The sequence below is a fragment of the Podarcis vaucheri genome (genome assembly GCF_965113315.1).
Source record: "Podarcis vaucheri genome assembly, chromosome: 5".
Taxonomy (NCBI): Eukaryota; Metazoa; Chordata; class Lepidosauria; order Squamata; family Lacertidae; genus Podarcis; species Podarcis vaucheri.
Genome location: NC_138763.1, coordinates 49,843,664 through 49,857,622, shown reverse-complemented (window position 1 = coordinate 49,857,622; position 13,959 = coordinate 49,843,664). Strand labels below are relative to the sequence as shown.

The 13,959-nt window shown below is 42.4% G+C and overlaps 1 protein-coding gene and 1 long non-coding RNA gene across 4 annotated transcripts in view; one reads left to right on the top strand and one right to left on the bottom strand.

Annotated features, from left to right (window-relative positions):
• MXI1 (MAX interactor 1, dimerization protein) overlaps positions 1–13,959 on the bottom strand; it is a 78,467-nt gene that overhangs the window by 38,832 nt on the left and 25,676 nt on the right. For all 3 annotated transcript variants that reach the window (XM_082225286.1, XM_082225285.1, XM_082225287.1), the window contains exon 3: positions 1,651–1,680. In XM_082225286.1, coding sequence (XP_082081412.1) covers positions 1,651–1,680 — 30 coding nt within the window. The remainder of the gene's footprint in view (positions 1–1,650; positions 1,681–13,959) is intronic.
• Positions 1,016–4,515, top strand: LOC309533726. The gene is made up of 2 exons (XR_014220436.1): positions 1,016–1,431; positions 4,351–4,515. It is a non-coding gene; the product is annotated as an uncharacterized lncRNA (long non-coding RNA).

Sequence of the window (13,959 nt, the reverse complement as noted above, 5' to 3'; positions counted from 1 at the left end):
TATTGGTGCCTCAAAAGCATATAGCTGTGTGCACTTTTAGCATTATCGTTAATTGAAATTGCAAGCTCAGCTCAAGACAACAACAACGGGCCCAGCCCCCAGCCCTTTGCAGAAGGAAGTAAACATACACAGGAAACCCACAAAGAACAGGCTTGCGATGTCAGGGGACAAGGCAGGACACCAAAGCAAAAACTACAAAGCGCTGCTGTGACAGAGCGACGCTGGTGCGCACACAGAACCTTTTGATTTTGTGGAAGAACGTTAACTTCTGCTGTTCCAGCCTGAGAGTTGTGGCTGTGTCTTTAGCCAGGATGCTAAGCTGGAGATGCCCCTGCTGCGGGTGGCGTGGGGGGAACCCGTTTCAGACCGAGGGTTGGGCTCCAATCTGAGCACCTTACTAGAGGGCCACATGCTGGGGGTGGAGAGGGCCTGAGGCAAAAGTGAGCAAGGCAGCAAAGGTGAATTTTACCTTTGCACAGGAAGCTAATTTCTACCCACACTCATACAGCCCCCTCTCTATTCTCCACCCAGGCAAGCAAGATACAGAGTACGAGGGCAGGCAGAAGACATTCAGAGGTTGGTGTGGAGAAGCTTTGCCCCTCCAGATGTGGCTGAACTCCCATCACCTCGGACCATCATCCAGGTTTGCTGGGGCTGGTGTAGTTGTAGTTCAGCAACATCTGCAGGGCAAAAGGGTTTCCCGCACCTGTTCAAGGAGTTGATGAGGCAGAATTTGTGAAGGGTGTGGCCAACAGCCGGACAGAGCGGTGGTTGGGTCCCATTGGAGCACCAGGCCTGAGGTCCCCTCTTCATTATCAGTGGATTCAGAAGGCGATCAGAGTAAGTCTGCCCTTCCCATGCAAGAGGTTTTCCCTTCCACAGGACCATATCAGCGAGCCTGGGAACAGTGATTCAACCAGCCTCCCTACACCCACCCTCCCCAATCCTGAAGATACGTTTATAAATAGGAAGCCTGGGTACAATGATAGCATCCTGAAAGCAATGCCATAACCCGATCTGCGTGTGAACTAAGTCCCTGTTGTCTCAGTAGTATTTATATTACTCTAACTCCTGTTACAAAGGAGATGAGTCATAGAGTAGAGCTAGCCAAGCAACAAAACTGCATGGCTTGCTGAAAAACTTGGGCTCAAGGATAAGCGGGCTGCATCCTGAAGCACGTTACAAGAGCACCACTCCAGAGGAGCAATGGCTAGCCAGATTCAAAAGCCATTGGACAATGCCATTTCCCTGCAATAGGCAGGGATTATGACAGGCCTTAACATGTAGTGTCTGAGAAATCCGATACCCTAGCAACCTCATGTATGGACACTGACCCAATCAGATTTCAGTTTGCAAAGAGAAGAGAAACAGTATTTCTTCTGCATACAGATGAGCTGCAAAAATGGGTCACTTCTTTGCATTTCGGGGAGGGTAAGAGAGGTACTTCTTCTTTCCAGATCTTTGCATGGATTTGTGTGTGTGTGTCTCTGTGTGTACGCTGTTTTGTTCCGTTTTGAAAAAAGCACTCACCTGGTGCAATGTGGCATTTCCAGGCTGCCAGGGCAAACCAGAGGAAAGCTGAAAGGTTTAACATTTAGACACACTGATAAAAGTTTGCATTTTCAGGAAGACAGTTTATCAGTAACTTACCGGTTCTTTTCTAGTTCGTTGTGCGTAGATCTGGAAGATAAACCAAGAAGAAAAGGATTAGCCATTTTGTAACTTCAAGAGCCAATTCCCCTAAATTGTGAGCAGTTTTTCTTTATTAGTTACAATGGATCAGAGCAGCACATTCAACCACACACACAAAGAACTACCGTATTTTTCCATGTATAGGACTAGGGTTTTGTACAAAAAAAAAAGGTTTAAAATTGGGGCTCGTCTTACACACTGGTAGTGCTGAGGGATGTTTTCTTAATTTGGAATCCCCCAAAATAGGGGCGTCTTATAGACGGAAAAATACGGTACTTACTGACCCTACAAGTACAGGTCCTTAATCATTGTTTAAATATTTGGAGCTCTAGATCTTATTATACCAACGGTTTTCAAGGCTTGGGATTTTCATTCATTTCACTTGCTCATTGTTTCAGTCACCACCAGTGCCCTGTATGAAGCAGCGTGGCCCACATAATTTTAGAGTTATGATACAGCTTACACAGGTTAGTTACCACAAGATGAAAACAGAGATCTGGGAGAAAGCCCTGAGTACAGTCATACCTTGGGTTGCGATTGCTGTGGGTTGCGCATTTTCGGGTTACGGATGTGCCAAAACCCGGAAGTACCGGAACAGGTTACTTCTGGGTTTCAGTGCTCGCGCATGCACAGAAGCGCTAAATCACACTTTGCGCATGCGCAGAATCGCCAAATCGTGTCACGTGCGTGTGAAGACGCAAAACTGTGGGTTGCAAACGCGCCTCCTGCATGGATCACGTTTGCAACCTGAGGTTCCACTGTACTCATGAGGCTCCTCAGATCATAGTTCAGCTCCCATTGATCATCTGTTCACTTCTTCCCGTAAACAAATCAGAAGTTGAAACAGTGGAAGAGATTTCAAACTCAGGATACGTCATCCTGAACAAGCCAATTTACGGAAGTTTTAATTATTTTGAGCAATTTTGCAAGTTTCCAAGGCCCTTTGTATTAATGAGACTGCAAACTTTGTTTTTTATTGGCCTACATCATGGATAGCAGAACGGAAGCAGGAGACAATGAATGTTTGGATCCCATCAAACTCTATATTATTTAAAGTGCTAACCGTAACCAACAAGATCCTATGACTTAAAAAAAATTGACATAAAAGAATTTGAGAGCAGCATGTATATTTTATGATAGACTAACTTAAAATAAGAGGTGAGTGGCTTAGAAAAAGAATAGAAAGAAATATCCATTTGTTTGCCAATTGACATCACACTTGGTTGAAGGCCAACTATTTCCTTTTAATATATTAAAAATATTTATAACTCACCCTTCACCTACAGATACTTGGCCAGGGTGCAAAACTTTAAAAACCACCATACAACCAGCACTGAAACCCTCAAAACAAATGGAGGGAGATAAAAATAACAAAGCAGGCTAATAAGCAACTAAACCATAATATGCCTGGGCAAATAATAGGTTTTGACCTGGTGAAAAAATATTGTCAGAGCCAATCTCACTTCTGAGGGGAGGATATTCCACAAACAGGGTGCCACCACAGAGAAGGCTCTCTTCTGCATCACCACATACCACATCTCCCCCAGTGATAGGACATGCTAAAGACACTCCTTCGATCTTAAGAAAGGGGCAGGCTGATATAGGGAGAGGCACTCCTGTAAACTATCAACATCTAAAAAAGATCCTTGCAGAGAATCCTAATGACAATAGGATTGACTTCAAAACTACAGTAGTTCCAAACTCAATGGCGATTCCTCTATTAAATCAGAAGCTTCTTAAGAAATAAGGGTAGGGGAACAGGTGAACAGGGCCAACTTTTGCTGGGCAAGTAGAATACACAAAGATTAATCTGAATTACACCTCCAACCTGGAACTGAATGGATGGCTACATGCATAAGCCACTAACTATAATATTGTCAGGAATTTTGGATCTGGTTCTAAGAAGCACAGTCTCCTATGTTCTGATGGACAGACGCCTGGCGCCTCTCCCACTGTGCAAATTATTACAAAGCCTAGAGCAGAATGCACAAGTGTAAAAAGAAAACCAGCAACATTCAATGAACTTTTTTTTTAGCCTAAAGATGTATGAGCATTTGGAGTAAAATCAAATGTAAAACAATGGGACCCTATTGTCACATGCTATGCAGAAACTTAGAAATTAAAAAAAAAAGATGAGAGGACAGAACTCACATCCTTCCGGCGTTCTCATAAGAATTCTTCTCCACCATTTTGAGATTTAGTTGACCAAGCCATTAAATGTATGTTTGAGCTCATTGGTATAACACAGCTGCACCCCTACCCATTTCATAGGTTATCCCCATAATAACCAGCAGTCATCAGAATGTTATAAACATCCTTTTAATCTCTATTTTGGAACAACTAGTTTTAAATTTCACACATACACATATCATATTCCTATCCATACATGGAATTCTTTAGACTGTGCACTGTGTTAAAATACATGCATTTCAACTATTAAATAAGAATGAAAGAGGGGTGGGAGACACTACAGTTCTCCCACATCCCAAGAAATACAAATGAAATTCCTTTGAACTGCATTTCAAGCAGCAGCATCTAAAGGTATAGAAATAAAATCTGACACTGTTGTGAACTTATGCATTCGGAGTAATCTGTGTGTAAATTACTGTGTGTAAATCCAGTGTGTTATTAGTTTTATTTACTGTTATGTTCCTGCAGGAGATGTCTCCCTCTTCCTGGAGACTCCATTAATGGCTCCAAACCCAAAGATATGCAAGGGATTGAATTCCAACATTATAATCAAGCCAGTCATGAAGGTTGGCGCTGAAAGAACAAAGTTCGGCCCACTGCTGGGAACAAAATTAAAACAGCAGGCTCTCCCTATTTCTTCTCACACAGGAGACTCTTTATTACTTATCTTCCTTCTATCAGACACCAAAGCTGAGGGTTGCCATTTTTCCATGAAACTGGAAAGTTTATTATGTGATTTATAACCATAGTGGCATAAAGTAGTATGAATTTTCCCAGACAAGGAAGGGGGGGTGGAGGGGGGGACCTCTGCCGCTTCTAAATATATCCTGTCAGACTATTACGATGAACAATCCTTAAAATAGAAAGCATTTTGAAATACATCTAGTGTTCTCCTTGGTAACTTGAGGTATAATCAGAATTCTCTCCTCAGAAATCTTTGCCATTTCTTCCATAGCCTCCTCGTAGTAAGTACACTCATAATTGCCTCTAAACTAAAAATTATAATCATTCAATGGAGTAACATCCTGACTTTCTGTTAGATTGTATACACTCATGTGTTAAGTATTGCCCACGACTGTGACTAAATTGTGCGGTTGCATAACCATCGCTCAGTTGTATGCTAGACAGCATTTGGCTAACAGTGCACTCTTCTAAGTGTCTTTTTAGAAGTAAGCCCCACTCTCTTGAAGGGGTTTACTCCCTGGTAAGTGTATGTGAACAGCAGTCTGAATCCTAGTTAGCGTTTTGTTTTTTTAAGCAGATTGTTATTCCTTATAGATGTCCACATGACCACCAGATTAATTCCATTTTTATTTTTATTTTGGTAAAGGCAGAGAAAAGAGCCTCAATACTGTATACAGCATTTACAGAATTCCCGTGAGGCTGAAGGGACGAAATGTTTGCCCAAATGACGATTTTGGTACAGGACATCACAGTTTTTCAAAGTACCAGCCTTATTACATATACACATAACGCTAGCCAGAAGTGGAGCTAAAATCTGATGAGGAAAAGGGATTAGCTGCAGAACAGCACAAACGGTTTCAATTCTTATTATTCTTGTTTACCAGATTTGACTCAATTGCACGCAGTTGTGTTTCCAGACTGGGGCCTTATATCACAAATGGGTCATTCAGATACAATCTCTCTGTGTGAGTAGTTGGCTTCCACACACCCCAGTTTTCTCAATCCTGCATATCATCGTTTTTCCACCCATGTGGGTTTGTGCCCCACTTCTACATCACAAACTACACAAACTTTTTTCTATTCAGGACACCTTTTCATAAACAATTCTCAGTAAGTGCACAAGAGCAAATGTTGCAAGCCTTAGTTATCTTGTTTCACAATAAGCAAAAACAGAGACTTGTAGTTTTTGGGTTTTTTTGTGGGGGAAGGTGGACATTTCCATTTGTTTGTTTCTAATTTTTAGTACCAAGGCTTTTGCACAAGAGGGATTAATATTTTTATCTAATTTTAAAGCCTAGAAAGTGTGGGGCAAAAGGTAAATGTGGAGGAGCCCATAGTCTCAGAGGTACATACCCCCCCCCAACAGTAGAGAGATCTTGAAAAACAGCTTCTCCTAATCAGGTTGCTGAAATTCAAATGTGCCTTCAGCATGTAGCAGTTGGTGGAAATAAGCCCACTCATATCATTTGAGCTACCAGGAAGAAAATGGTTAGATTGTGCTCAACTGGGAAGCAAATGGAAGTATAGGGGTGTTGTGTTAGAAGCCACCCACCCAAATCACACTCCCCAAAATGCTAACAAGCTTCCATACCAGCTGTAATTGCAGATGTCTTAATGGGCTGCTTTTACTTATCAGATTTTCTATAGTAAGGGGAGATCCATATTATTATTATTACTTTTGAAGCAAGGACCAGTATTTTAATGGCAATGATGTCATGTGGAAAAAAAGAACAAAAACCAAAACCAAGCCTTGCCTACATGAGCAGCACCAATTCCATAATAAACTCCTATCTGGAAGCACTCTTAGTCACAATTCAGCATAATGCTTAGAACCCCCACAGTAAAGCAAGCTTTATTTCATCATTGTATATATGCTGAATTTTGTGGCACTGCTCTACACTCTGCTGCCTCCATTTCATGAGGCTATGTGGTTTTTCGATGCTGACCCCTTACTTTAGAACACAGGTGGGAAATGTGGGCCCCACAATAACCCCCCCAGCTGTCTGAGAACAAACTGGTACGTTTCTGTCATCCACACCATGGCTTCCCCTAAAGAATCATGGGAACTGTAGCTTACCACTCATTGAGCTACAATTCCCAGCACCCTTAACAACCTAAAGATTCTTTGTGGGAAGTTATGAGCTTTAAATGTACAATGTGGATGTCTGTCTGTCTGTCTCTCTCCCCCCCCCCCCCACTTACACACACTGAAATCAGAAATTTCATTCAAAACTTGAAATTCAGAGGACTGGTAATTCAAACCTGATGTAGCCATGGGGAAAACTGAAGCAAATCAATCTTTATTCTGGATTAGCCAGTCCAGAAGGCATGTCCCTGGCTTTGCCAATCATTAATTCTAACTCTGTCACTGGCATGGGCAAATGCACACACAGACATGGATTGATTACCTCCCTGCTCCCCCCCCCCCAAAAAAAACACACTAAGGAACCCTCCTCTTGACAGGCTGCCCAGCATTTGAAATTCCTTACTACAAAGTATCAGACAGTGCAAAGTTAATTAGCACAAGTCTTTAAGGTAATAGTTGAACAGTCACAAACAGATCTCTTGGGTAAGTCACTCCCCTCCAGCCTGACATAGTCCTAATAGTTGGGTGTAGGCTTAAAATGCTTCATCTTGGAGAAAGGCCCAGTGAATGGTCTGGAAACACCCAATATTGAAGAGTTACCAAAACTAAGCAGATGAGTAGCCTGAAGGTCACAGGGCATATTATTATTATTTTAATGAAAAGTAATTTTTAATTTTTTCCAAGAATATTTGTAAAAATTATGGCCAGGAGCCATCGTAGCACAGGTACAGCATAGCCTGGGAGAGAAGGGTTCTGTCTTGGGCCCGGTGCTCATCAAAGGGTGCTCATCAATGGTTCCTCTTCATCCTGGAGAAGAGTGACTAGTGGGGTGCCACAGGGTTCTGTCTTGGGCCCGGTCTTATTCAACATCTTTATCAACGACTTGGATGATGGACTCAAGGGCATCCTGATCAAATTTGCAGATGACACCAAACTGGGAGGGGTGGCTAACACCCCAGAGGACAGGATCACACTTCAAAACGACCTTGACAGATTAGAGAACTGGGCAAAAACAAACAAGATGAATTTTAACAGGGAGAAATGTAAAGTATTGCACTTGGGCAAAAAAAATGAGAGGCACAAATACAAGATGGGTGACACCTGGCTTGAGAGCAGTACATGTGAAAAGGATCTAGGAGTCTTGGTTGACCACAAACTTGACATGAGCCAACAGTGTGACGCGGCAGCTAAAAAAGCCAATGCAATTCTGGGCTGCATCAATAGGAGTATAGCATCTAGATCAAGGGAAGTAATAGTGCCACTGTATTCTGCTCTGGTCAGACCACACCTGGAGTACTGTGTCCAGTTCTGGGCACCACAATTCAAGAAGGACACTGACAAACTGGAACGTGTCCAGAAGAGGGCAACCAAAATGGTCAAAGGCCTGGAAACGATGCCTTATGAGGAACGGCTAAGGGAGCTGGGCATGTTTAGCCTGGAGAAGAGGAGGTTAAGGGGTGATATGATAGCCATGTTCAAATATATAAAAGGATGTCACATAGAGGAGGGAGAAAGGTTGTTTTCTACTGCTCCAGAGAAGCGGACACGGAGCAATGGATCCAAACTACAAGAAAGAAGATTCCACCTAAACATTAGGAAGAACTTCCTGACAGTAAGAGCTGTTCGACAGTGGAATTTGCTGCCAAGGAGTGTGGTGGAGTCTCCTACTTTGGAGGTCTTTAAGCAGAGGCTTGACAACCATATGTCAGGAGTGCTCTGATGGTGTTTCCTGCTTGGCAGGGGGTTGGACTCGATGGCTCTTGTGGTCTCTTCCAACTCTATGATTCTATGATTCTATGAGAAAGGAAAGGAAAGGAAAGGAAGAAGGAAGAAGGAAGATTCCTGGGTACAGTAGCCCTTCTGCATAAGGAGTGGTACGGCTGAGGCATGAGCTTTTCTTCTTTTAACTTCAAAAAGAGTCACGTGGATCCAAAGATGCCCTTCCACTCAAAGCAAGATCGGATCCTACTTGGCAGAACATTTCACAATGAAGTGAAATCCAGAGGTGTTCTTCCATTTGCACAAGATAACGTTCTCTCTTTCCTAACTGGATTTTGTATCTTGAACTGTGTATAGTTTTAAGCCTCTTTTCGCATGCCCAGAACACAGTCCAATACAGAGATGGGGAACTTCTGGCTTCTAGTTGTTGCTGGACTACAATTTCCATCATCCACTGTAACTGTTTGTGCTTGTCTGGGGCTGGTAGGAGCCGCAGTCCAACAACCACCTAGAGGGCCATAAGTTCACCATCCCTGTCCTAACAGCTGGGTTATATGCAGTTCCTCACTGGGAAACATTGGCAAGTAAGGTGTTTGAAATCCCCCAAACCCTGCTGCAAAACAAGCTTTGCAACAGGGAAATATTTACTATGCACTGGAGAGCTTCATGTACCCATTGTACAGGCATGCCGTTGCATAATGCCTTTGCAGCTGCAGGTACTTTGTGCAGCAAGGTCTCCCCTAGTGCTTTGCACAACAGTTTGCAGAACGGCACTAGGGAGCAAACCCATTCTACCCGCCCTTCTTTGTAACCTAACCTACCATCGTCTTTTTTCCCCAAAGTGGATATTACAAAGGAGGAATGTACTTTCACATTTCTAAAACAATTCATACATCAAAGCGGCTAAAGATCTTTTCACATCAAGGCAGCATGCAGAAACATATGAGCAACAGAACAATGAGGCTGTTTCTCTCCCGTCTCCCCATATAAACCCGTGTTGCTGTTGACGTTCCCTGTAAACTGCAAAATCCAAGACATAGAATAGAGTCAACAGCCTTCTTGGCACATTCATACTGATGAACTTAAGAAGCGTAGGGAAGGGGACATAATTCACAGTTCTGCTGCTATACTAGACTCGTTGAAAGAAATAGGAATTCAAGAGAAGTCATGTTTTGGAACAACACGTCCTGGAAGGTTATTTAAATGTACAGACCTGACCTAAGCTGGTGAATAAAAGGCATACAACACATTGGCCCAGTTCACACGTCACATTAAACCATAATCTGATAACAAGAACGGGTTTAATGTGCATGAGTAGCGTACTCGTCCAAATAACTTAATTGTGCTACAAAGAGTAGTGTGCTATTGAACACTGCTCAAAAGTTCCTGTGGTGTTCCTTAGAAGGCTGGATTGTCGTGTTGCCTGGACTTGAGCTCATAGTTTCTTTCCTCCAAAGAAATCCTGAGTGATAACCAATGTTTGTTCTGGGCTTACTGCTTATGGTTTGTTTGAAGAAAGCCTGGTCTGAACAACAAGCCAAACTCAGTCTTCTTTCATCTGCGGTATGGCAGCAGCAGGAGGAGGGGACCACCCCTGCAGAAACATCTGAACAGAATGCACCAGCACATTTCTCATTCAAATTACACCACAGCTAGTTGAAAACCATGGTTTCATATGATGTGCTATCTAGGCCGACGACTATAATACGCCCACTGAAGTATGAGGGCCAGTTTGCAAAATGGCAAATTGCAATGCTTTGAGCAGGACTGCTAACCCAGACCTTTGCTACTAGTAAGTTATTGAAATATTAAGCAACATCAAGTCCTCAGCACAACCAAGACAATGTAAAATAATACATCTGCTTAACCTAGTTTCTTTATTTAAATAAAATATGTTGTTCCAGGGAATGGAAAAACGACCTTTAGAAATACAGCCTCATGAATACCCAAAGTTAACCCCTACAGAGGCATAGAAAGTAACTCTTGGAGGAGAAGCAAGCAATCCTGGAAACTGATTGCAACTCACAAGTTTCTCTTTACATATATTTAAATTCACTGGTCACTACATGTGTTTTATATTTTAAATGTTACATCCATGGGCACTGCCTGTGTCTTTATTTTTATTACTATACACTACTAAGATGGCACAGCCACTCTAAACTTAATAATTATAAAAATATACTTGGGAAACAATTCATATGGCCATTTTTTACACATATAAGAGTCACCACCTGATGACTATGCAACACTTCCAATGGTATAATAAAACAGTGACCATGTTATCAAGGGGTAAAATACCTCTGCACTACACAAAGTTACCAGGATGCTATCTAGTGATGACTTTTCCATGTCAAAAGTGGCCATTTAAAATCAACCCTATGTGTGAAAATAACCCAGCCTCTGTTTTTCCATGTTCACTTTTTCAATTAGAACAAATAAATGTGACTTGAAATAAAAACTGACACAGTACTGTAAATTACTTGCAGTTTGATCAGTTTCACTGCCCATCTCAAACAATGTTTCTTCACTTGGTTTCTGGGTGCCAAGACCTTTGGGATCGGTTGGACATGTCAACTGATTTTAAATATCTGTACTGATGAATTTATATTTCCTTAAGATTTATTTTATTATTCGATTTATTATTCCGCCTTGCTTCCATGATGGAACTTGGGTTCCTAAGGCGATTGGTCTCCCATCTAAGCAAAGACCTGACTTAAGACCAGCAAGATTGCAGCATCATATGCCTTCGGATCGCACCCTGGGAGGAATGATATTAAGCTAAAATTCAGAATGGCAGAAGAAGCAATTGGGCAGGTTTGAGCTTGAGCTATGTTTTAATTTGAGGTGTAGGTCAAGTCACAGAGTGATAGTTAGAATCCAGTCAGAATGTACCTGCATCCTAATAAAGTCACATGCTTCTTCACTGGTCTGCCCTCACTAGAATAAATCTAAAAATATGCTCCAGCAAAAAAAGAGATTTAGTACCATAGGGTGAAGCAGCTCAGGTAGAATGTGCAACTAGCCCAAGGTCACCCGCTGAACCTCATAGCAGAGTTTAGATCTGAGCCCAGGTCTTCCAGATCCTAGCCTTCCACTGGAGTCACACGGCCCCACTGAAACCTGGTACCAAGACTCAAACTCAGCATGATAGCAACAAGCCTGTGCATTCAAACACAGGGCTACCTCAATCACAGGAAGGTGGGAGGCAAAGAGAACATTATTTTTACACCAGCAAAGCAATGTGTGCAAGGGGGCTCTAAATCCCCTCTGCAACTTCCCTCCCACCCTAGCTCCAAGTGCTTTTCACCCAGCCAAGGTTACTGCTGGGATCAGAGTTCAGTGGCATAAAAAGGTGCTCAAGGAGAGACATTCTGGGTGGAGCAAGGATTCTTCTCCATTCCATGAGATTCCTTCCTTCTTTGCATGTGACAGAGGTATTTCCACGTTTAAATGCAAGGGACTGTTGCAGTCACCTCTAGGTTGGCCCCAGGTTTTACATCTCAAAAGAATCAGCTAATCTCTTCTACATAATATCATGTGCAGCATGATTTCTTCTTGTCTCCATGAGAGCTTGAAAGGTAGTGAAGAGCCAAGGCTGAAATATTGCAGAACTCAACCAACCAGCAAAATGTTTTGTCATAACCATTAGGAATCACTACAACACAGGAGCAGAAAGAGAATATGCCAAAGAAGAAGAAGAAGAGGAGGAGTTTGGATTTGATATCCCGCCTTTCACTCCCTTTAAGGTTTCAGCACTGAGAAACCAACAAGGAAGCAAGATTAGATATGGATTAATATGTATGGTCTCGGAGCTACCAACATGAGTTTGGCCAAACTGCAGGAGGCAGTGGAAGACAGGAGTGCCTAGCGTGCTCTGGTCTATGGGGTCACGAAGAGTCGGACACGACTAAACAACAACAATATGTATGGTCCGGAATTTGAAAGTAACCAGGAGAACTTGAGCTCTGGGCAAAAGACACAAAAGTATAGCATCAACACTAAAAAAATCAGGGTTGGACGTGGTGGTGGTAGTAAATAGCTAGGTGTCTGTATCAGATATTTATGACCCAGGTTTAGAGAAGCCTGAGCAATATTTCAGATACTTTTGTGGTGTGTGTGTGCTTCATTTTCAATGTTACTAATCCGTATAAACCAATATTCAGTTGCAATAACAAGTAATAAAATAAAAGTTACAGAACAAAACAAAACAACTCAAACATATTGCTCAGCTTTATAGATAAAATAAAGTATCTTATTGTGGGAAGTTTTCAATATTTTCATAACATGGTAAGTTGAAAAGACACTTTTTCATAAAATCCACATATTCCAAAAGGCTTTAGGTAATATTTCTAAACTGCAAGGGCAACTTCAAGAGTACATTGAAGCTTGCTTTCATGCTCAGAATGTACACATCACCAGGGTCAGACCAGTGATAACTCCAAAGCAATTTTGTTCACCATGCCTTGTGTGTTTTTTCAACTATCTGTATTGAAAAAAGCTAAAAGTCTTTAGTTTAAGATAAGAGGCACCTCTTCTTTCATTAGGCACCTTGGATCCTGCTGTCCTCAACCAGAGTGCTCTGCTCGGGCAGGGGTAGCCAAGATGGTACCCTCAAAAGGTTTCAGATTCCAACTCCCATGAGCTGCATGCTCAAAGGTGATGGGAGTTGTAGTCCACAGCATCTGGAGAGCACCACTGCATTAGGAACATTTGGTTATAGAGGACAGTTGTTGGACTAGATGACCTGCAGGTCCTTTCCAGCAAAAAGATCTCATGGCATCAAAGTCTGTAGAAGCAGAAGCCAGGATTGCAATAAAGCAGGCACAAACCTAAAGCCACAAAAATAGTGCTAACTCTTCCTCCAGAAACCTAGCAACAGCAGTGTTCAGTTTCTAAGAAATACACAGCTCCCTTTCTGATAAGTGTGGGGCGGTTCCCACAGCTGGCCTCCTACGACCAGCCTGATAGGAATATCAGACAGTCTACAGACATGCAGGAAAGCTGTGGTCTCTGTAGCTAATAAAACCTTAAAAGGAGGTCATGTTGGACCTCTTGAGGCTAAATATATCATCCATCCTACCTCAGGGCAGTTGTACAGGGTGTCCTGTGCCTTTCCTTTCCCCTCATGGCAATCCTATTGGGCCAGTCACTATTATTCAACCTAGTATCACCCAGCAAGCTTTGTGGTGGCATGGGAATCTGAACCTGAACCTCCCTGGTCTTAGCCTGACACTATAACCACTACACCACACTGGCTGCATTCGTGATCTTTCCTATGGGTAAACTTTTGGCCACCAAATCAGCTTTCTCAAGCCAGCAATGCAAAGCAGTTCTCCAGAGGCACCTGGTTTTAAAGCAGTCGCTAAGCTTCAGAAGTGTCAGAATAACAGAAAGACCAAGTCATCTTGCCGCATAACCAAAATATTAAGTCCATCTGGTTAGGCAGCAGCTGAAATCCAAGTGCTTTCAAGCTGGATTTCATTTGGATTAGAATCTAGTGAAAGGAGCCAACATATAGTTCCACAATATATACACCACCCCTATTTTCTTGGCCAAACAGGAAGAACAATATACATGCAGAAGTAAGC